We start from the raw sequence: 22,350 nt of genomic DNA, 5'->3' as shown, positions 1-22,350 counted from the left end.
AAATTATCTAGCTCACTGCCAGACTTTACTTCACGTCTGGCATTTCCCTTCCTGAATAATTCCATGTGTGAATGTAGATGCAGAATACTCGTTTAGTTTGTTAGCCACCTGAGCATGATCCTCAACTGTTGAACCATCAATATCCAGTGGACCAATCTGATTCATCCCTTTCCTTCTAGAGTTTTACATAGTTAAAGAACTCTTTTCTGTTTTTCTTTGCATCCTTTGCCAGGGATTTCTCATAATCTGCCTTTGCCTGCCTAATCTCCTTTGTGACTTGGTTACAGACCAGCTTATATCTATCATAGGCTTCCAGGTGACCCATTAATTTATATGTATCCCATGCATTTTTCTTCTCTGCCATATGTCTCATTAGTTCATCTGGTGTCCATTTAAGTCTAAATCTTGAACAATATTTCTTAGTTGGTATGTAAAGCCTAGTAGCTTCCAAGATAAGTTCTTTGAATGTTTTCTAGTTTGAATTTGCTGTTGGTAACATCATCAGTTGGTCGCACTGTATAGAATTTAAATACTCTCTCAGACCATCGTAGTCGCCTTTACGAAAGCAAAAACCCTACCCTTTACCCCTGATGGTAGTTACCTCTTTGAGTAAATCCTACTTCAGCACACTGATCACTGCCACCTAGTGGTTCCTTCATCTGCAGATTCTTATTGCATGAAGAATCACTACTGATAATCAGATCAAGAGTATTACTCCTTCTAGTTGCCTTGCGAACATGCTGATGTAGAAAACAATCATCCAATAAATCCACAAAGCCTTGCTGGTGTATGAGTGACCAAACCACAAATTCCAGTCAATATCTGGGAAATTAAAATCCCCCATTATAAGACTCTGATTTACTGGCAGACTCTATTTCCCTGTACAATTTCTTATTATACTCATCAGAGTCATTAGGCCTACAGCACACTCCTACTCTCAATTTTGATCTCCCATTGCTTATGTCACACCAAACTGACTCGACACTGCACTGTCCAGTGATGTCGACTGGCTTCACTTCCTTGGATTTTGTTTCTTAACTAATAGCATAACCCCTCCTCCCTTCCTATCCTGTCTATCCTTTCTGTACACATTGTACAAAGGGTACTAGGAAAGTTTTGCAATATGACGCAACAATGAATCACAGGAAGCTGCTTGTTGCTGCATGTTGAGACATGTTCATACGTGCATAGTAGCCGCCGCGCCAAGTCGATGGGCTCAGTTATTCATTAGTAGTAAGAGTGTAAAGTGCTTGTGATGGCATCGTGTTCACGAAATGAGATAAGGACAGTTTTGCGGTATAATTTCGTGCGTGGTTTAACCATAGACCAGTGCTTAGAAGAAATGACTCTTGCACTAGATGATGATTGTCCACATCGTACAATGGTATTCAGGTGGTATAGAGAATTCCAAAGGGGAAATTTCACTCTGGAGGATTCTGAGAGGCCGGGAAGGCCACGAACATCAGTTACGGAGGAAAACGTTACTGTTGTGAGGAAAATGCTTGACGAAAACAGGCGAGTGACCTACCAACAGAAAGAGGATACTTTGGGCCTAAATGCACTAGCGATTCGTTCGATTCTGCAAGATCATTTGCACGTGAAGAAACTTTGTTCTCTCTCTGGGTGCCGCATCAACTGACTGAAGAGCAGATGACACGACATGTGACTTGGTGCCGGGAGATGTTAAAGTTTGATAAGGGACAATCTCGGTATGTGAACAACATCGTGACAGGTGATGAGACTTGGCTGTACTATTACGATCTGCCGACCAAGGCTCAAAACAAAGTTTGGGTGTTTGATGAAGACGACACACCCGTAATTGTCAGAAAATCCCGATCTGTAAAGAAGAAAATAATAGCTGTATTTTTCAAATCGAGTGGAATTGTGGAACGTGTTGTTTTGGACACGCAGAAGACAGTCACAGCTAAGTGGTATACTGAACAATGCCTGCCTCAAGTCATTGGATCTATGAAGAACCTGCGGCCAAAGTCAAGAATGGACACCTGGTACCTCCATCACGATAATGCTCCAGCTCACTGCGCCAAAGCCTTCACCGAATATTTGACCACGACAGGACTGAAACTTCTTGAGCACCCTCCCTACAGTCCAGACCTTGCTCCCTGCGACTTTGCACTGTTCCCGCATGTGAAAATGAAGCTAAAAGGGAGGCAGTTTTCCAGTGATGAGGACCTTCTACGGGCTTGGGACAACGAGTGTGCTTTACTCCCTAGTGAAACTTGGCAGAACTGGTTTAAAGATTGGTTTCGGAGGATGGAGAGGTGTATTGAATGTAGAGGAAATTACTTTGAAAAAATTAAATAAACAAAGCTGTATTGCAAAACTTTCCTAGTACCCTTTGTACTCCACAAATTCCAGTTCTGCATTCCTTATATCTGTGTGACACCACGTCTCTGATATCTCAACAATATCTGCCTTTGATGTTTTGAGCAATACCTCAAATTCATCAAATTTATTTACCAAACTCCTAGCATTGATGTACACGCAAGTATACATTCACCTGTTCCTATTCTGTACTACCCTCACACAACCCATGTGTTTACTTGTACCGCAGTGACTCCCAGCAGTCTCTGAAATATCCTGCATCTTGTTTTCTAGGCTGCTGCTCATTCCAATAGAAGCAGTGCAAGAATCACTTTCACCTCTGCCAGTGGCTACTCTTAATCTATTAGTCCTTGTATCCCCCAAGCTAGCAGTTTTCCGACCCACCTAACACTGCCTCAATAGCATCAGCAAATATTCTTGCACCCTTTCTATTTAAGTGTATCCCATCCCTGTAGAAGCAGTCTCTCCTGTTAACAAGTACAGACCAGGCTGAAAAAAATTCTACCACTGAATCTTGCACAATCTTTCCAGGGCCGAATTGGTCGAGAAGGCTCTCATCATATACTCCCTCCTATTGTGTCTGGGCAGAATTGCACACACTATATATAAGAACTTCAGTGTTGCTATAGGGTTGTGGGAGTATTCCAACACAGTAGCTGAAATCAAATAAAATTTTATACTCAGTCGATTTTGATCATATCACGAGGACTTTCTGCTCTCACTGAAGGTCAAGTGCCAAGCACTCAGTGCGTTATCTTGAAGAAAACTTGAATAGTTTGCACATTAGAAAACATGTCTTGGGCGTTACTGCATTATGTACCAAATTCATTTTTGAGTATGTTCTAATAATCAATGAATTTTCTGGTCAGCTAATTGAAACCACGAACTCAGAGGTGTGTATCTCTGCTACCAGAAAAGATGTTCAAATTATTCATTTTGAATAACTTTCTGAAAGAGTTCATTTCATTTCCATCTTTCTCTTCCTCAACAACCACTGCATCACTTTTGGTCGTAAAGGGCTCCTCCATAGCCAGGAGCAGAGTGCATAGCACACGCTTCTTGATTAGACCGGGGTTCAAGCCCATGACCCCCAAATACGGAGGATGTGGCAAGGTCATTGATGACTACCGCATATCTCGAGCAATATGGCCTTAGTTGCTAATGCTCCTAAAAACCAAATAATAACAACAACATAACTTTTGGTCCTAGAAAGACTCAATAGAAAACAAAAAATATTGTTGAACATTGAATACATTATGTACCAAATTCATTTTTGAGTATGTTCTATTAACCATAAATTTTCTGATCAATTCATTGAAACCTCAGTTCTCTGTGCTCCTATTTAAGACAACTATACTCCCTATAGTGGAGTTTGCTTCTCCTATATGGAACCCACACTATGCATACTTGATACAGCAAATAGAATCGCTCCAGATGAAATTTATCCACTATCTTTCCAGACGTAACCCCATGTTTTACCACAGAATCTTCTACCGGAATCTCTGTTCCTACTTCAAGCTTCAATCTCTGGAAACTCGGCGAACTGTTCTTGATTTAAAACTGTTGTACCACATCTTCGCTGGATCAACTTACCTGCCGGATCTTCTATGCCATATTGACCTTCACACTCCAGTGGTGGCTACTAGACAGAAGACTACTTTCCACATTGGTAACTCCAGATTAGAGATATCCAGGAACTCCTTCTTCAAAAGAACATTGGCACTCATGAACAAGTTTGACTTGGATATGGCTGTGAACAAGAAACAATTTCACAGATCTATTTGGAGTAAATTGACCGATTGACGGATGAGTTCTGGCCCAAAGATGTCCTCATTAATTCGTGTGTGTGTGTGATGATGTCTCCTGCAGCAAACTGCTTTCTGCGAGTTTACATAGCGCTGGACTTGACGTCATGAATATCTTTTTATTTTTGTGAATTGAACTTTTCCCGTTTCCATTGTACAAAGTATATTAGTCTACCACTTATTTTTATGTTTGTACAACCTTTGCTCTGTTATACACTTTAACTGGGCGAATGCCTGTTGTGTATATTATATGTTAAAAAAATAAAATAAAAAAATAAAACCATGAACACGGAGGTACGTATTTCTGCTACCAGATGGGGCTGTCACTTTATTATGAGTTATCATATTAATATATGCACTGATTTCAAGAAGAAAGTGCTGGGTCTTATCACAGCAGTGTTATTGCACTTGTGTGAGAACTCCTGTACTAGAGTACAGTTTTTAACAGATTTGCTGATATTCGTGTTGGCCAGTTGGTCTTAGTTAAGTGATTTTCCTGTGAATATTTAAAGGTCAGTCTTCATTTGAAAATTTGCCTACGTTGAGAGGAATGAAAGCCAACTTGAAGCCAAACTGAGCTTGCTCAATCTATACAAAGCCTTAAACACCGGAATCAGATCTCCTTGCAGGTGCCTAGTCTCCAGACTGCGATATGTGGAAACGAATCCTTTCTTGGTAATCTTGTTGCCCTTCTCTGAATGTATAATAGTGAACAGGAGGACTGACTTGTACTACCATAATGATTTGCCCACCCACTGAGTATAAGATTTGGATAATGGTGTCAAATGAAATTAGTAGCAAGTTTTGTCATGGAAAACAGTGCAGAACATTCATAAATAATACATCTCTCTCTCTCTCTCTCTCTCTCTCTCTCTCTCTGCGTGTGCATGCGCACCCTGTATGCACAAAAGATGTTTTATTTTGTGTGAAAACATCTTTGACAAAAATCAAAACCATTTAAATTTTTAAAATTTAACAGCTAGAACCGAAGTTATGAACAATGTAATGTTTTATACTACCTGCTACTTATTCTACTGAAGCATTGTTAGTGACTGAGTTAGCACTTAGGAAGTGATATCATTTCCAGCTTGCATTTTCATTGCCAGTTTTACTTTAGTCTGAAAAATTTAGTAGGTGCTGCCAAAAATGTTTTCACATAAAAAAAAAAAAAAAATTTCTTTGGATGGTTTCTCTTATGACAAATTTTATTACAGGCAATTTTTGCTTTAAGAGTTTTGTTTTTCCAAGTATCAACAAAATCGAAAATATGAACATTAATTGTAAAAAAATGAATGTTAAACATTCATAAATACTGCATTTCAAACCACGTGCATAGCTATACAATACAGTGTACCCAGCTTTATGATATTAATCCGTTACCATCGTATCACGAAAATATCATAAAGTGAACCCAGTAACACATTGTTTTTTGGTAATTCATTCTACGACCTTGGAAGTTCAAATTCTCACTATATAACTCCCTAAAAGGTCGTTTTTAAAGTATAAATTGTATTAGTTGCCAACTCAAATCATTAAACACATTACACTTTCATTGTTATCATATGTTTTGTTATAAGAACCAATTTTGAACGGCTTTGTGATATTTTTCTAAAGCACATTTCTGGAGGAAGTAACAACCATAAAACAATAAAAAAAGTTTCACTTTCCGATTTATTGGACTTTTCTGTTATTGCAAACAATTATAAACGGGTAGTAAACTTGATGTTATTGCATTCGTGAAAATACAGATAATTAGAATTGTGTGTATTTTTACGTTATTATGGTGAAATGTGTTTGCCCTTTACCGAAACCTTCACCACTCGTATAAAAAAACAAATTTTCAGAATCTTCTCTTCATTCCTGTTTTTTTTTAAGCGTTGTAAACTTGTTACTCCATGCAAATCATGTTAGTTGCAATTTGTGTGTTCCGTTAAAAAATGCTTATGCATGCTATTGAAATTTATAAAGAAAAGAGAAGATTGTTGCGTCACCCTCATCGGTTAAAATAGTGATTGTAAACTGGCAGCCTGAAGTCAGATCCTGATCTAAACAAAGTTGCCATGTTGGCTACAGTATTTCACATTATCTTTCAGTTTTGCTTTGATCATTTCAAGATGTTATCCTGCCAACATACCAGGATATCCTGCTGACATAATTAAAAAGTGGCTACTGGTGTGTTAGTGTCAGGGATGTCAGTCAGTAGTTTCTGTATTTGTAAGTATTGCTCCCATTATGCATTGCATTATTTTTTATAAGTGAGAAATTCATTATTGCATAAACAGTAAATTGTGGCCAAACAAATATTGTCACAATGCATTATGGGAGCATGATGAACATTAGGGAATTTATATATACATATATGGATATTTTTCTTTATAGGATGTGATCCTACTATAATGGGTATTGGACCAGCTCCTGCAATAAGGAAATTATGTAATAACACTGGCATCAAACTGCAGGATACTGACTTGGTTGATGTAAGTTATTTTATCACATCTTTAATGCTTTCTCAAAAACAGCACTGTGATACCATATTTATATGAATGAAAATCAACTATGACATGAATTCTTAATTTTGCTTATTAAATACCTTAACCTAAGATGACCTGAATTTACTTTTACACCATAACACACTTCCACTTGTCTTGGCAGTCAATGAATGTCAGTCTGATCACCTGTCTCGATATTGTCTTTGCTGGAAAAAGTTCAGTGATATACAGGAACTTTACCGTAAAAAACAAAGGTTATTACCCCACTGTATAAAGTAATGGTTCAGCCACAGGTTTGGAAATCTCAGTTTAGGAAGGCTGTAGATCTGTTGAAAAGGGTATGGAGAAGAGCAGTGATAAGTTGAGGGTACAACAGGAAAGTTGGAGGTTTATAAATTGCAGTATCTAGAAACTAGGCTTATGCATGGTGACCTAATTGAAGTGTTTAAGGCTTTAAAAAGAGTTGAATAAACTAAATGCTGATGGCATCTTTACTCTTTCACTTGCATATGGGAATATAAATTTAAACTGAGAAAAGAACATTACAGATCAGAAAGTTGTCTTCGTCTAGATAGTGATTGATTGTTGGAATGAACTTTAACCTAGTGTTTTTGGAAGGCAGGTACTTTGAATATATTTAAAGGAAGACTGGAGAAATGAATTAATTTTTATTATTTTTTGGCTGATGCTATATAAGCTTGCATCATTTTTCCAATAACAATAACTAGATCCATAGTCATTGTATGATGAAATCTGTTCTCACTCAGTATATGCAAAATTTCAGTCACACTAATGATTGTAAATTAGCCTTCAAATTCCATTGAGAATTCCATTAACAAGTCCTGTTGTCACACCAATGATTGCATTACCTTTTAAAGGTCTTCATTGTGATATTGATACCTTATGAGAAGCACAGTATTCTGTCTGTACTATCAGCATTATGATTCTGTAATACCCTTAAATTATATGTGCTGGTTTCTCGATAATATGCATTACCAAAAAGTTAAAGAATGGATGAAAAGAAAAAGAGCAGCAAAAGGGGCTATTCCCTTTTTCTATTACAAGGGGCATTCAAAAATTTGTCAAACACATAAAAAGTGATGCTATTAAATAACGAGACTACGTGCATCTACTACAGAAGCTGTCGCAGACATGGGGTATAACCCCATGCGCAAGTATACTGTGGGTGACCGTTGAGGTGTGGAACCCACACCGCACGGAGGAATGCCACCCCTTTGTGTAACTAGGCAATACTAGGTAGTAGATGACTCTCAATAACTGGTGCAATACCACCACTTTGCTTATTGGAGGTGGAACCCAGGTTTAGTCTCTACAGCTAAGTTCCGGTCAACCTTCCCCATCTCTTCCATCATGAAGTATGATTGATATCTTTTGAGGTTATGATGAATGCCATGGCGAGATCCAAACTTCCTTACATTTTGAGGGTACAACTCTAAAACGGTGTTTGCAGGCTGGCCGCTAGTTAGTACACTGGACTGAACCTACTGGAAACTCTAGGAGGCTTCCGGATCAGCTAGTGTATAATCTTGCTGCTACTACTCTGCCAGATAGTGACTAGAGGGAGGCCAAGTAATGTGTGTGTGTGGGGGGGGGGCATGTTATGTCATAAACTTAAGACATAACGTGGTCAAGGATCTGGATATATTCTTGCCGTGTAAGCCATATCCAAAAATTGCATTACTTCATACAGTGTGTCTTACCCCCCCCCCCCACACTTTTTTTTACTATTGAATACACCATGAATTTTCAAACTAATAGAGCAAACTTATCTGCAAAAAGATCTAAACCTCCCAAACACTTCACTTCCTAGTTCATTTCACAAATATTTGTGGTCTCAGTTCTAATCTCAATGATGTCCATTTCCACTTACAACATTTTTTTGACAGAATCTCAGTTATCGGTTGATTCAACCACTGCTCATCTCAGTTCCCAAATTATTCGCTGTATGATTCCTTTCGCCTCAAAGGTGTACTTGTGCATATGTCTATTCCGATTTTCCCTGTCAGAGACTTGGTAATTTGGAATCACCTCTTTTTGATCTTCTCTGGATTAAAATCTCTCTACCTCATTCTGTCAAATTCATCTGTTTTCTCTACCATTCTCCCAACTCCACTAATCACTTGGAACTCTGACTTCCTCTCTTTGCAACTTGACTTTCTCCAGTTCAACTTTCCTAACAGAGGTAATTTTCCTTGGTGATTTTAATGGTCACAACTCTAGCTGGCTTCTGTTTTCTGGTCACACTGACCCAGCTGGTCGATGCTGAGTCTTTTGCAATTACTAATGACCTCACACAGGTTGTTCATTTACCTACCAGAATACTGGACAATCCTAACCATATAGCCAACATGCTTGATCTTTTTCTCACAAACAACCCTTCTAAGTACACGATTGAAGTAAGTGGTCTTTTAGACACCTCAGATCACAACTTGGTGATTGCCTCTTCTCCAATAGAACCTCATGGAGAACAGATTGGGAATCTCATGGCTATTCCCAACCTCTTGTTTGGCATTACACGAACGCAAAATGGGATAACCTGCGAGATTACTTTTCCTTGGTTGTATCACCGTTTCAAAACTTATGATATCAATGTTTGCTCAGATCATGTCAGTGAAATTATTCTTGTGGGAATGGAATCCTTTATTCCACACACCACCTTAAAATCTCGTCCTTTATCCAAACCTTGGTTTTCCAATAAATGTGCTAAGGCTGTTCAAGGAAAGAATCTTTGCATATTGAAATTGGCTTGTTTCCAATTCTTCAGTTTCATTTTCTGCTTACACCACAGCTTGCAACAATTGTGAAGCAGTTATTAATCAGTCCAAACTAGATTTTGAACAGGCTAAGAGTAGAAAATTTGCTTCTTGCCCTAATGGTAGCTGAGCATTCTGATCTCTTGCCAAAGCTATTGGCTGCAACTTTTGCCTATCTCTGCTCCCACCACTGTCAAAACCAGATGGTTCTATTGTCACTTCAGCCAAGGATAAAGCTGACGTGCTAGCATCCCATTTTTCTTCCAACTCATGTATTAATGATCTTGGTAAATCACCTCCCACCATTCCATGCATACTCCATTCAATGCCTCCTTTAGTTGTCTGTCAAAAGGATGTCAGGATTTTGATGAATCTCAATGCTAAGAAAGCTCCAGGTCCTGATGGTATTTCTCCACTTGTTCTCAGAACTTGTACACCTGAAATTACTCCTGTTCTTTGTTGCCCTTGTTGTTTGGTTTTTAGGAGCATTAGCAACTAAGGCCATATTGCTCCGGAGATATGCGGTAGTCATTCCCTGACCTTTCTGCATCCTCCGTATTTGGTGGCTCACGGGCTCGAACCCCGGACTAATCAAGAAGCATGTGCTATGCACATGCTTCTTGATTAGACCGGGGTTCGAGCCCACCTGGCTACGGAGGCGCCCCTTTGTTGCCCTTTTTCACTTTCTTATTCCAAAGGGGTTTTCCTTCTACTTGGAAATTTGTTCATATCCTAAAAATGTTCCAGTTCCTAAAAAGGGTGACAAATCCCTCCCATCCAATTATCATCCCATTGAAATTACTTCTAATCTTTCTAAAGTAATGGAGAAATCAATTAATTAACAGCTAACTCTTAAACTATCTAGAAACCTCTAGAAATCTTCCGTCTCATCAACGATTGCCAGTACGGATTCTATCAGTGTTTATTCACTGGTGATATTCTGGCTTATGTTACCCATTTATGGACAAATTCAATGGAAAAGTTTGGTGAAATATAAGCAGTTGTTCTTGACATCTCAAAGGCTTTCAATCATGTTTGGCATAAAGGTCTTCTAAACAAGCTTCCATCTTATGGTTTGCCAACTGCTTTTTGTAATTGGTTTTCCAGTTTTCTCTCTGACCGCTCACTGAGAGTGATGGTAGATGGGCTCTGTCTTCTAACTTCTCCACCAATGCTGGTGTCTCACAAGGTTCAGTTCTTTCCTCCACACTTTTCCTCTTGTATATTAATGACCTTCTTCCATTGACCAGATATCCTATCCATAATTTTGCTGATAATAGCACATTGCATTCCACTTTCAAGTTTGAAATATCTTGCCCTGCCCAATCAGCTTCAACTTCTCAAATATCCACTACCAATTCCTTAAATGCTGATCTCCAGGTAATTTTCCATTGAGGCAAAGACAACTTAGTTGATTTCAATACTTCTAAAACTCAGTCCTGTCTTATATCTCCCAAAAAAGGATTCTTCTGCTCCTATGCTTATCTTTGGTGACACCCCAATTTCTTGGCAAGATGATATATCTCTTTTGGGGATTACCCTGACTTCTAATCTCTCTTGGCACAAGCACATTACAAATATTGCTTCCTCTGTATCTAAAAAACTTGGTTTTCTCTTTCACTCTTGGTGATACTTTTCTTCCAAACAGCTGTTCACTCTGTACAAATCGCAAATCCGCCCTACCATGGAATACTGTTACCACATTTGGGGTGGTGCTCCCGAAACATCTCCCAGGCTTCTAGATTCCATTCAGAAAGAGGGCAGTTAAGTTAATGACTCATCACTAAAAGTCTCTCCCCTCTCTCTCATAAACGTTGTTTCTGCTGCATGCCTTTTCTACAGATACTTCCATGGGCACTGTTCTTTTGAATTGGCTTCTATAATTCCTGCTGTCTCTTTCAAAACAGTCTGAACATGTGCCACCACCAGCATATCCATCTTCATACTCACAGAACCAAGTTTTCGTCGAGGAAAACCAAGTCTTCCTTGTTTATTCATTCCACTGCCATTTTCTGGAACAACATTCTTTCATATGTATTTCCTGAAAATTACAGTCTACAGAAGTTCAAGTCTAATGTCAACAAATATCTTCTTTCATCTTCTCAACCTCCAACCCATAAACGATACCAAGTACTATAGGTTCTAATACCTCTCGTGTCTGGGGCTTTGCATAAAAAAAAAAAATAATAATTTAATGGTGAGCTAGACAAACTTTTGGAGCGAATGCATCACCTGCGAAACAAAAGCACATCAGCTGACCTTGAACCTTTCCCTAGTTGTCTGCCAATTCACATTTCAACATGCACATTTGCTTTGTAGTGAGACAGGTTTCATTACCTTGTGCTTTTGCAGTTTGCAGGGAAAATGACAGACAAATGAATCAACCTCAACTTTTTAATGAAACTAAGTTATGAGTTGTTATATTCAGTTTATGGGGAAGATACTATGTCAGGAGCCTGCATGTTTGAATGGCTTAAGATTTCTTGAAGAGAGTGAGAGAGTGGAAGACAATGAATGACTAGGCCTTCCAGTATCCATGAAAACTGATGAAAATGTGGACCAGGTAAGGACATTGATTAGAAGGATCTTCTTTTAGGTGTTAGAATGGTTGCATCAGAACTAAATATAGACAAAGAAACAGACATTTTAACTGAAAATTTAGGCATGAGAAAAGCATGTGCTGAGATGGTGCCAAAAATTTTTGAAGATTCAGACTTTGAGTACTGTAATTATTTGCAATGAAAGTTGACTGTTCCAGTACAACAAAAAAACTAAACACAGTCAATGCAGTGGAAGACAGTCCCTCAGTCCAGAAAAAGAATGAATGTTAAAATCAAGAATGAAAACTATGCTTCTTGTTTTCTCTCTTCACTAGTTTCTAGATAAACTTTACTTGACCTAGCCTCCCGTGACTTTTTTTCCCTTAAACTGAAAAGTGAACTTAAGGAAGACATTCAGAAAAAAAATTACCGAAGTGTTAAAAGGGATTACATAAGATGACTTCCAGATGTTTCAATGTTTGGAAGAAATGTATGGAACAGTGTTTGCAAGCCCAAGGCAATTATTTTGAAGGGGATAATTTGTAAGGTATGAAATATTTCATTATATTTATTTTATTGCAACAGTCTCATTATTTAATATCCATACCTCGTACTCTAAATTTAGGTACAAATAGGCATAGTAATAGGAGATAGTCTAGTATTTGTACAGAATTTCAGCTACATAACTTATTCTGTTTCTTTTCCATTTCTGAAGTCTCTGACAATCACGCCAGTAATGGAAAAATTTGAGCAGAGAGTGGTTAAAAAATTCCTAACAAAAGAGAATGTGGAATTACCTGAAATTGTTCAACATTTTAACAGGGTATGTGGTGAATGTACAATCCAGAGGTGGTTTATTGAATTTAAGCATGGCTGAGAGCATTGAAGATGATGCAAGGAGCAGGCAGCCGGCAGCCTAAAATAAGGAAATGGTCAACAAAGTGCAAAATTAGTTGTGGAAAACTGTAAAATGAACATTGAATAGATAACCAGTGAAGTAAAGATTAGCCCTGGTCAGTATAGGCCATCCTACATGAGCAGTATACATGACAAAGGTGTCTTGCTGGTGGGCATTCCAAGAATTCTGAGAGACAGTCACAAAGAGGCAAGAGTGAACGTTGCCAGGTCTCTTTTTGGAGGTGCCACTCTGAGTCTTTGCCACATCTACCTAATATGGCCTCATCTGACTTTTACTTGTTTGGAAAACTGAAACAGCACCTCCACGGTATGCATTTTGTGCAATGAACATCTGAAACAGGCAGTGACTGAGTGGTTTGACAAGCAAATGCAGACTTCAAGGAATGGATTTAAGTTTAAATTGAGACACAGATGGGAAAAATGCATTATTGTGGTGTGTGTGGGGGGTAACTACAATGAAGTTTTAACATGCATCTGAATTTTGTGAGTCTGGGTATACTACTATTTGACCTATTTTAAAATATTTTTATTGTGATTACTCTTAAATTTATTTACTTAGGTGTTATAAATATTATTTCAATAATTGATATGTGTGTATATATATATATATATATATATATATATATATATATGCCATTTGTCCTAGTGTGAAAGAGGAGTACCAAATTACATGCTAGGAAAGAACAGCAAACTTATCTATAAAACTATACAGGATAAGTCCAAAGTAGCTTCAACCTTAAAAGTTTTTAAATATATTCACTGTAGTCAGAATATGCTGCAGAGTTTTCACACTTATCTATTATTGATTGCTGAAGTAGTTACCTGCAGTGCAGCTTGCTATAGAGTGAAAGAAATGGTGACACACACTGATGTGCAGAAAGAGCACAATGCAATTTTTTAAAGTAGAAACAGTCTCTGATACCAGTTGAGCACCAATTTCATAAATTTCAGCAAAACTTCAAACAAGCAGACATTCAATCTGTATAAGACTTGTAGCTACTAGATGTTCTGTGTGCTGTGACAAGAAGACCGGCAGGTCTACCATAAGTGAGGAGCTTCATCCACATTCTACAAAAACTAGCATTTTGAGCCAGCATGGAAATTAGTTCATAAAAAATCATAAAAAACAGCATGGAGATATTTAGGAGAACCCTAAATGTTTTGCATTTAGTGAAAAGTGCACATTCTGCATAACAAGCAGGGTGAGCACACACAACTTGAGTGGGGAGGTGAAAAACTTTTGGTTTGTACTAATTTTCTCCCAGTGCAATATTTCTTCTATGTAAATATAAAAGCCACTAAACACATATGAAGCTACTTTTGACTTAACCTTGTATATATAAATAAACTTATTAATATTGAATTATATGCATAATAGACTTATTATAGTGCTGATATAATGTATTATCCATAATAGTAGGTTTTTGCATTTCAGTCTAAGATGTGGTGCATTGATATTTTTTATTTAAGTAATTCAACTGACTCATTTTAATTTCAGACATTTTCTTTTATTAAAGATAAATGAAGCCTTTGCTGCCCAGTTTCTAGCAGTGGAAAAAGAACTTGAACTAGATCCTGAAAAAACTAATGTAAATGGTGGCGCCATCGCTTTGGGTCATCCAGTTGGTGCTTCTGGAGCTCGTATTACAGCAAATCTTGTATACGAATTGAAGTATGTAATTGCTAAGAATTGCTTATTTTCCTAAGTTTTATATACTGGTATTCAAAGAAAGTGCATCACCTAGGAATTTCACATTTATAACCCTTTTACGCGATGGTATGTTACATTAATGACTAGCATCACAAATAGAAATATAAAAAGATATTTATTAATAGTTAAGGCAAAGCTACGTAACATTTGACAGGTGCTCTCAAAATATTCCAAAATGAGCATTTGCAACCTTTATACAACAGTTTTGGTAAACACAACAATTATGACTGAAATGTTATCGGAAGCCCTCAATTTGCTTCAGTTTATCATATTAAATGGAAAACAAAATGAAAAGCTCACCAGGCTCAAACTAATGTTTAGTTGAACTGCCTCTGGCCCTGATGACAGCAGCACGCCGTCGAAGCATTGACAAGATCAATTTCTGAAGATAATCAACTGATAGTTTGTAGTTTCAAACACGAATTATGGCTTCCTGAAGTTCACGAAGGGTCTTTGGTTTCTTTCGGGCAACAGCAGATTCCACACAATGCCAACAGTTCTCTCTAGGATTCAGGTCCGGGCTGTTTCCTGGCCAGCTAAGAGTTGTAATGGACCATTTTTTTACCTGTAACATGTAACAAATGTAAACACATTACTGTCGAACCTCTAATGCCAAAATGAAGCTAAAGTAACTACAGAAATGCCTACTTACACTTTTCGCCCCAATGACAAGGAGCAGAGTCGTTCTGAAAGATGCAGTTACTTGGCAGGTTAAAATGGTCTCTAATGGTTGGCAGCAGTTTGCCTTCCAATATAGTCAGGTATCCATTGGCATTTATGGAACCTTTTATGAACTACAGGTGACCTACTCCACGATACGAAATGCACCCCCATATAATTTGGCTGGTAGGGAATTTCACTGTAGACGCCATACAGTCCGGATGGTATTCTTCACCATGTCTACGGCGAATCGTTTGTCTCCTGTCAGAGCTATGCAGGTTGAATTTCTTCTCATCCGAGAAAACAACTGACTTCCACTGCTCCGGGGTCCATTTGACATGCTCCTTACACCAAAATAATCTGGCCTTTTTCATATTTTGTGTGAGGAGGGGCTTCTTCTTAGGACGATGGGCTACAAGTCCATTTTTGAAGAAGTGTCTTCTGACTGTTATTGCACTCCTGTATGTTCTTCCCATTCTCTTTTCAGCTCAGATGAAAAAGCTTTACGCTTTTTAAGGCATAAGCATTTTAAAACGCAGTCATGTTTTCATTAGAGACTCGTTTGCATCCAGTTCCTTTTTTCCTATCAGCAAGAACCAGTATTCTTGAGTTTTGAAAGAAATCTACTCACTGTCGACTGAATACAAGACACTATAAGCAATAGGAAAGGAAGAACATCCTTCCTCGCGTAAATCAATAATAGCGCTCTTTGTGGTGCAACTGCACGTGACTTGCCATCCTGTCACAGCCAAGGAATAACTGCAACTCTTGTAGAGCATGCTTATATAACTAAAAGTAACAGCTGGTGCAATATTACGTCATCACCTACGCATGCCAATCTTATCTGATGCAATCTGTAAGAAATAGTGCCATATACTTACGTTATTCTGCTGCCAATTACAATTTTAAGGGGTGATGCACTTTCTTTAATCACATGTGAAGACTGTTTTAAAACAAAAGGAGAAATCATGCCTTCTCCAATAGTGAATAAAAAAAAGGCAAACATGCAACATTTATTTTCTGGATACAGCAAGCTGTATACACCTTCTGGATACACCTTCGTTGATATTAAGTGACTAAATCAGAATGGCTGCCATACTTGAAATATCACTGGATGAAAAGCAGTTAATCTAGGTGATAGAGTAAAAAATTCTTCAGTGACTGCAAGTTGTACATGGTTCAAGCAACAAATAAATTTTTGGTGCAGTTAGTTGAAGCAAGGCTCCATGCTACTGTTTGGACAGTGGTTGCAGCATTATGGATGAGAAGTGCTTGTCCATCTACCACGATGTCCTGACTTTGTTCTTTCTGACTCATCCATTTTAAAAATATCTGAAAGTTTTGGTGATGACAATTAAACGATGTTGAAACTTTGTTGGCTGAAAATGACCTTGAATTTTATGGCTGAATGGGTGTTTATTGAAAAGTAGTGTACTATTGTAACATGCTTTCATTTTTGTGTCATTGCATTGTTTTGTGATTAAGTCTTTTCATAAAAGTATGACACCTTACTTTTCACGCAGCCCTCATTTTTCTCATTCTCAGTGTAAGGGAAGAAATACTCTGCGTTGACTATTTGGTGAATCTTGTGTGCAAAATCCACACTTCACACACTTCTTAAGAAAATAGTGACAGCTATTTTACAACCAGATGATCTTCCCAGAGAGAGATAATAGAACAGGTAGTACTGAATGGAAAATTATGAGAAACCAATTTCCCAGAATATATCTGAAAGCATTTTTAAAGTACAACTAGGATGGCAGGCTTAGGTGGGGATTATCACATGCCCATGTGTGTTGCAAGTGCATAGGCACAGTATGGCAATTTTTTGACATCCAGTATTTAAATATTCTTATTAATGCTCTGCTCTCTTTCTAGAAGCAAAGACTGAATATTGCATAATTTTTTGTAGTAGCTGATTATGTATATTGTTACTACTGGTAGAGCCATACAACATAGTATGGCTCCACCAATAGTACAACATATTTACATTTATATATGGAGAACTTGAGTTGGCATGACAGATCTTTCTGTAGTATCTAGATATACAATTTCACAAAAGTTTGGACATATAAAAAAAAAGTTTTAATTACTACTTTGTTTCTGTCAGACTTTTATCATTCAGAAAACATAAAAAAACATTATAATTTGCAGTTTAATGATATACCAAAACTTCTGGTGAGATGCTAGTTGATATTTTCTGTGAACCACTGAAATATATTTTACTTCCATATCAATAGTAGAGCAATTTTGATATGGAAGCACAATATGGATGCAATTTTAAAATTCCATTTCAGGCTCTAGTTACTTCTAAATATGAGCTCAGGATGACAGTAAAATATTCATGACCCAACCATTAATATTTTGATACCTTTATTTGCAGGAAAATGTGCTAAATTGTTTAGCCTTTATGACAGCACTAGTCTACATGGAATGCTCTCCACGAATATGTCCTCCGATATTTTCTGCCATTTGTACTTAAAAGTAGTGAAGTGACCAATTCAACTGTGTTTATCAGACAGTCTCTCTCTTCACCATGCACCTGACAATCTCAGAGGTTTTCTACATGGCTCTGGGCTGAATAGTCGTACTTTTTCATGTTTGTATCCTCAAGCCAGTCCATCACAACACAAGTATGACATTGAGCATTGTCATGCTGATACAGTCATGTAGCTTTCCCCAATGTGCTGCCACAACATAGATAATGCATTAGTGACCAGAATGTCTAGACAGCAGTCATGGATTATCCAAAACAACCAATGGTCCCAGGCCAAGCCATGAAAAACAGCCTCAGATCGTCACACTGCCTCTGCTAAACTTCATTGTCAGGTAGTTTTTTCTAGACAGCCACCATACCTAGGCATGACTGACTGATTTGAAGATCACATACCATGACTCAACACTCCAAATCACAAATTTCTGTTGGTCTGTGGGCCTTACTCGATGCCATCTGACAGTCGGGGTGATAAGTGGCTTGTGGACAGCCGCACAACCTTGGTAACCCATATTGTACAGCATCTTGTTTACTGTACTGGTGTCGACACATGTCCCAACATCTCACTTGAGGGCCTGTGTGTGTGTTGTGAAGACATTACCCTGTGTTCCAAGCAGATGATTATTCTTTGCAGGGTTCTTCTGTCAGAATCTGAGGTTTTCCAGCTTGTTTCATAACAGTTTTGGTACCAGTCTGCTTCCATCGCCAATCATTGACCTAGGAATCATGTACAGATTGATTGCTTACAGTTTTACTTTTTTTTTTTTAAATCTGCAATGGTACCCAATTATCATTTCACACTGCTAGTCTATTCGAGGGAGATGGTAGTACTACTACTATCTCCCCTCGAAGGCCTACAAGCATATTTATAGTTTTGTGGTGCTTGAGTAGGATATGACCAACTCTCAGTGCTCTGGTGTGTCCAGATATCAATAGGTAGGATAGTGTATATATAAAAAAAAAATGATCTTAGCATTAACTAACTTTGATTTTTACAGTTATAATACATATTTAGTACCATTTTGTATAATAGCATTACATAAAACTTTTTTTTTTTTACAAGGTGTCTGCATCTTTATTGAAATTTTATATTGCTGTTGTTTTGAGAAATGGATGGCCACTGTCTTGTGGTTCTTTTTTGTTGGAATTATACACAGCGAAATTTGGTATTATAAGCCACTAAAAGTCACATGCCTTATGAATATGCCATTTTCACTAATTAAAATATATAATCTCAGTTAGTTACATATTTGATTTGTTACACCGCCTTTTCCATCATGTGTTGTTTTTACACACACACACACACACAGGTTGTTCAGTTGCATTAATTTACATAACTTTCTGCTCCTTTTAATTTCCTCACAATTCAGAGGGTATTTGTTGACAGATTACACTGTATTTACCTTGACAACTAGTGACTAGGTTCAACTCATCAATAAAACTTTGAATTTCCTTAAAAAATAACTGTCTTTTACTTTTTTTTTTTAAATCTGCAATTAATTTGAGATTCATCCTTGATTTGTAAAAAAAAAATTTTCATGGATAGAAATTAGTTATTTTTATGTTTGAATAATTATCTAGGGCAGTGCTTTTCAAGCTATGCTCCAGGGTACTCGGGTGTTTTGTTATTCTTGATTCTTATGTTATCTGTATAAGTATATATTACTATTTTTTTTTATTATATTGGGGGTGCTGGATGAAATATTTTAGAAAAACACTATTCTAGAGGGAACAGAAATATTTGCAAGTAAGCAAACAATAAGGGCATCAATCAAATGATGGACTTTCTAAATATTTAGACCATTTCAAAGAAGTAAGCTTAGTTAATTTTTTTTTGAATAGTTATTACGGCAATAAAATCACTAATGAATTCTTATATTATCAATGTTTTCTGTATTGGAGTTAAATATAGTTTTGATGATATGGAAAGAGCATTGCAATACACGTTGTAGCAGTTATTTTTTCATTTCTTTTATTTTGCAGGAGCAGACAAGGAAAATATGCAATTGGATCAGCTTGCATTGGTGGAGGTCAGGGTATTGCAGTGATGATTGAAAATATTAAATGAAAAGGGTATATTTGTAATGACTTTTGTTATTAAGATAACTGTGAGTCTTCCTGCTGCTGATATAACGCTACTGTGATCATTCCTTTTTTTACTTGATTTTATAATTCAGTAACCAAAGATTTTGTTAATATTGTGCAGGTTTATTGTTGATATGCAAAAGGTTTATAATCATGCTGATGTCTACAAGACTACTGTGCCAATTATAAAGGTATTATGTAAACTTAAGCATCTTTATTCATGTTGAATAATGTAAGAGTTGATTTTCATAATTTTGTATTAAATATGAGTCAAATGCAAAGTATTTAGATGTTTTACTTTGTTCTGAAGTAAAATGGTAACTTAATGGAATAGCTTTAAATATAAAAAGCAATAAAAAGAAATCCTTTTCATTACTGTAACTTATTGATTCCACACTGGAACCTAAGGTTCCAGCAGGGAATAATACAGTGATGCCTCAAAGCCTTCATACAAAAACAACTTACTAAAAAGAGGTAGCATGGAAGTCAAATATCCTTTAGAAAATAGAGGCAATTCTATTAAAATAAGCGAAGACAGTTGCTTTTAAGTTAAATAAATTATAATTTGTATGAAGCAAATATTACATCGAAAAATCTGTATCAACACGACGATATTTTTTTACTACAAAAGTATACTTTTCATAACCTTAATTTTTTATACAAAATTGGGTAGGATACAACAGCAGATATAAAAACCAACCTAATCATATAGTTAAGCATACTAAATGTATGTTTAAATCTATGAACTTTTATTCTAAATCGTGATGAAGAAATGGAATAGGCACACTAATTGTTCTTAGTTTTGAAAAAACACTGATAATTTGACTGGTTATTTTTGGAGAAAAAAAGTGATTATGCAACAATTTTTGTTTTCCTATCTTTAAGTTTTACTTTCTGCTTGCTTTCTGTGTTGCCAGATGTGACTGATGAAGAAATGCACTTTTCCATTACCACGACATAGTTGAAGAAAGTTTTGCTTCATTTTGAGTCTGAATGTTGGCGGATAAGTGACAGAGAGCTCACTGAAGGAAAAAAAAATATTAAATTAAAAAATTAATCCTGTTGGTAATTCATATAACTCTTTTGTTTCAAATAAACCAGTTCAGAAACTTACTTTTATAATTTCTGTGTATATACTGCAATGAAAAAAAAAATAATAATAAAAAAAAAAATATATATATATATATATATATATATATATATATATAGGTGCAGTGGTATAGAAAGTGGCAGAGAATTTAAACCTCACTGTCACAATATAAAATGAGGTTTAAATTAGTAATTAGTTGATCTCTGGCCAAGGCAGAGGCTTTCATCCACAATTCTCCAGTTTTCATCTTAAAAATAGAATTATTAAGAAAATACGATGGTAGTGTGGAGGCATCATTTGCCCTGTACCTCATTGTGCTTTTCCTTCACAATGAGTTGCCATGGTATTGCACTACCTCGAATAAGACTATTGTTACTTATTCTCAGTGAGTACCACCACCCAGACGGCACCGTTTCAAAGAAGCTATTGGCCTATCATCGGTGGGTGGACAGGTACCCTGGTATTGCAGACATGACAACCCAGTTGTGAAGATAATCACACAATATGAGAGATGCGAAAAGGTTTATATGATAATATTTAAAAATAACTAAATGCACAAGGCATAGTACGTTAAGAGAAAGAGTTTTTAATATCTGTATAATATCAGTGTAGATACACCATAGATAACTCTTAAGAAACTACGATGGTAGTGTGGGAGGCATCATTTGCTCCGTATCTTATATTGTGCTCTTCCTTCACGAGTTAAGAAGCAGCAAATGATGCCTCCCACACTACCATCATAGTTTCTTAAGAGTTATCTATGGTGTATCTACACCGATTTTATATAGATGTTAAACGCTTACTCTTAACGTATTCTGCCTTGTACATTTAGTTATTTTTTTAAAAAAAACATGCTATTTGAATTTAGTAGTTCATTTGCAGTTGAATCTATAGATACTGTAATTGAATTGCAGTATTTTTTTTTATCAAATAAGATGTTGAATGCCTCCATCAGCAAATTAATTTGCAGAAGTGTCACCATCACCAGTGCTAGTTGAATATTTTGTAAGGGGGGGGGAACAAGTTTATTTTGAATTAAATGAATGCTGGCTAGATTGTAATATACAGCAAAAAAGTACCTTGGCGATGCTTTCTTTTCACTTATCACATTGGAAATGAAGAAATTGTTAGACCTCTTCACTGTGGGTAGCCGAAGTAAGGTTTTTTCTTGCACAATGAGGATGACCCCTGAGCATATACTTGTACAGATAATTGTGTAATACTGTGTTAAAGATACCCATGGAGTGTACCTTTAACGCAATATTAAGAACTTCAGGTTAATGAAGCTCTTAATATTGTGTTAGAAGATCTAGTAAAAAGTATGGTCATTTTAAAATACACATTTTCTGGAATCCTTTATATTGCTAATCTCAGGATAGCACCTACTTAATGTAATCATAGCTGTGCATTTTGCTTAGAACCCTTGATTGTTTCTGTACAG

The 22,350-nt window shown here is 36.7% G+C and overlaps 2 protein-coding genes across 2 annotated transcripts in view; one reads left to right on the top strand and one right to left on the bottom strand.

The window, feature by feature from the left end:
* The window catches only part of yip2 (yippee interacting protein 2), an 80,170-nt gene extending 60,067 nt beyond the window's left edge, over window positions 1-20,103 (top strand). Inside the window, exons 9-11 of the mRNA XM_090372056.1 lie at window positions 6,528-6,625; window positions 14,387-14,541; window positions 19,718-20,103. Coding sequence (XP_090228182.1) covers window positions 6,528-6,625; window positions 14,387-14,541; window positions 19,718-19,802 — 338 coding nt within the window. The 3' untranslated portion in view covers window positions 19,803-20,103. The remainder of the gene's footprint in view (window positions 1-6,527; window positions 6,626-14,386; window positions 14,542-19,717) is intronic.
* A 440-nt stretch (window positions 20,104-20,543) lies between these two features.
* LOC150087414 (uncharacterized protein ZK1073.1-like) overlaps window positions 20,544-22,350 on the bottom strand; it is a 218,404-nt gene continuing 216,597 nt past the window's right edge. The window contains exon 13 of the mRNA XM_090372055.1: window positions 20,544-20,841. Coding sequence (XP_090228181.1) covers window positions 20,798-20,841 — 44 coding nt within the window. The 3' untranslated portion in view covers window positions 20,544-20,797. The remainder of the gene's footprint in view (window positions 20,842-22,350) is intronic.

The sequence above is a fragment of the Mastigoproctus giganteus genome, chromosome 4, assembly GCF_048544385.1.
Source record: "Mastigoproctus giganteus isolate SK-2022 chromosome 4, ASM4854438v1, whole genome shotgun sequence".
Classification (NCBI taxonomy): Eukaryota; Metazoa; Arthropoda; class Arachnida; order Uropygi; family Thelyphonidae; genus Mastigoproctus; species Mastigoproctus giganteus.
This window is presented reverse-complemented; position numbering and strand designations above follow the sequence as displayed.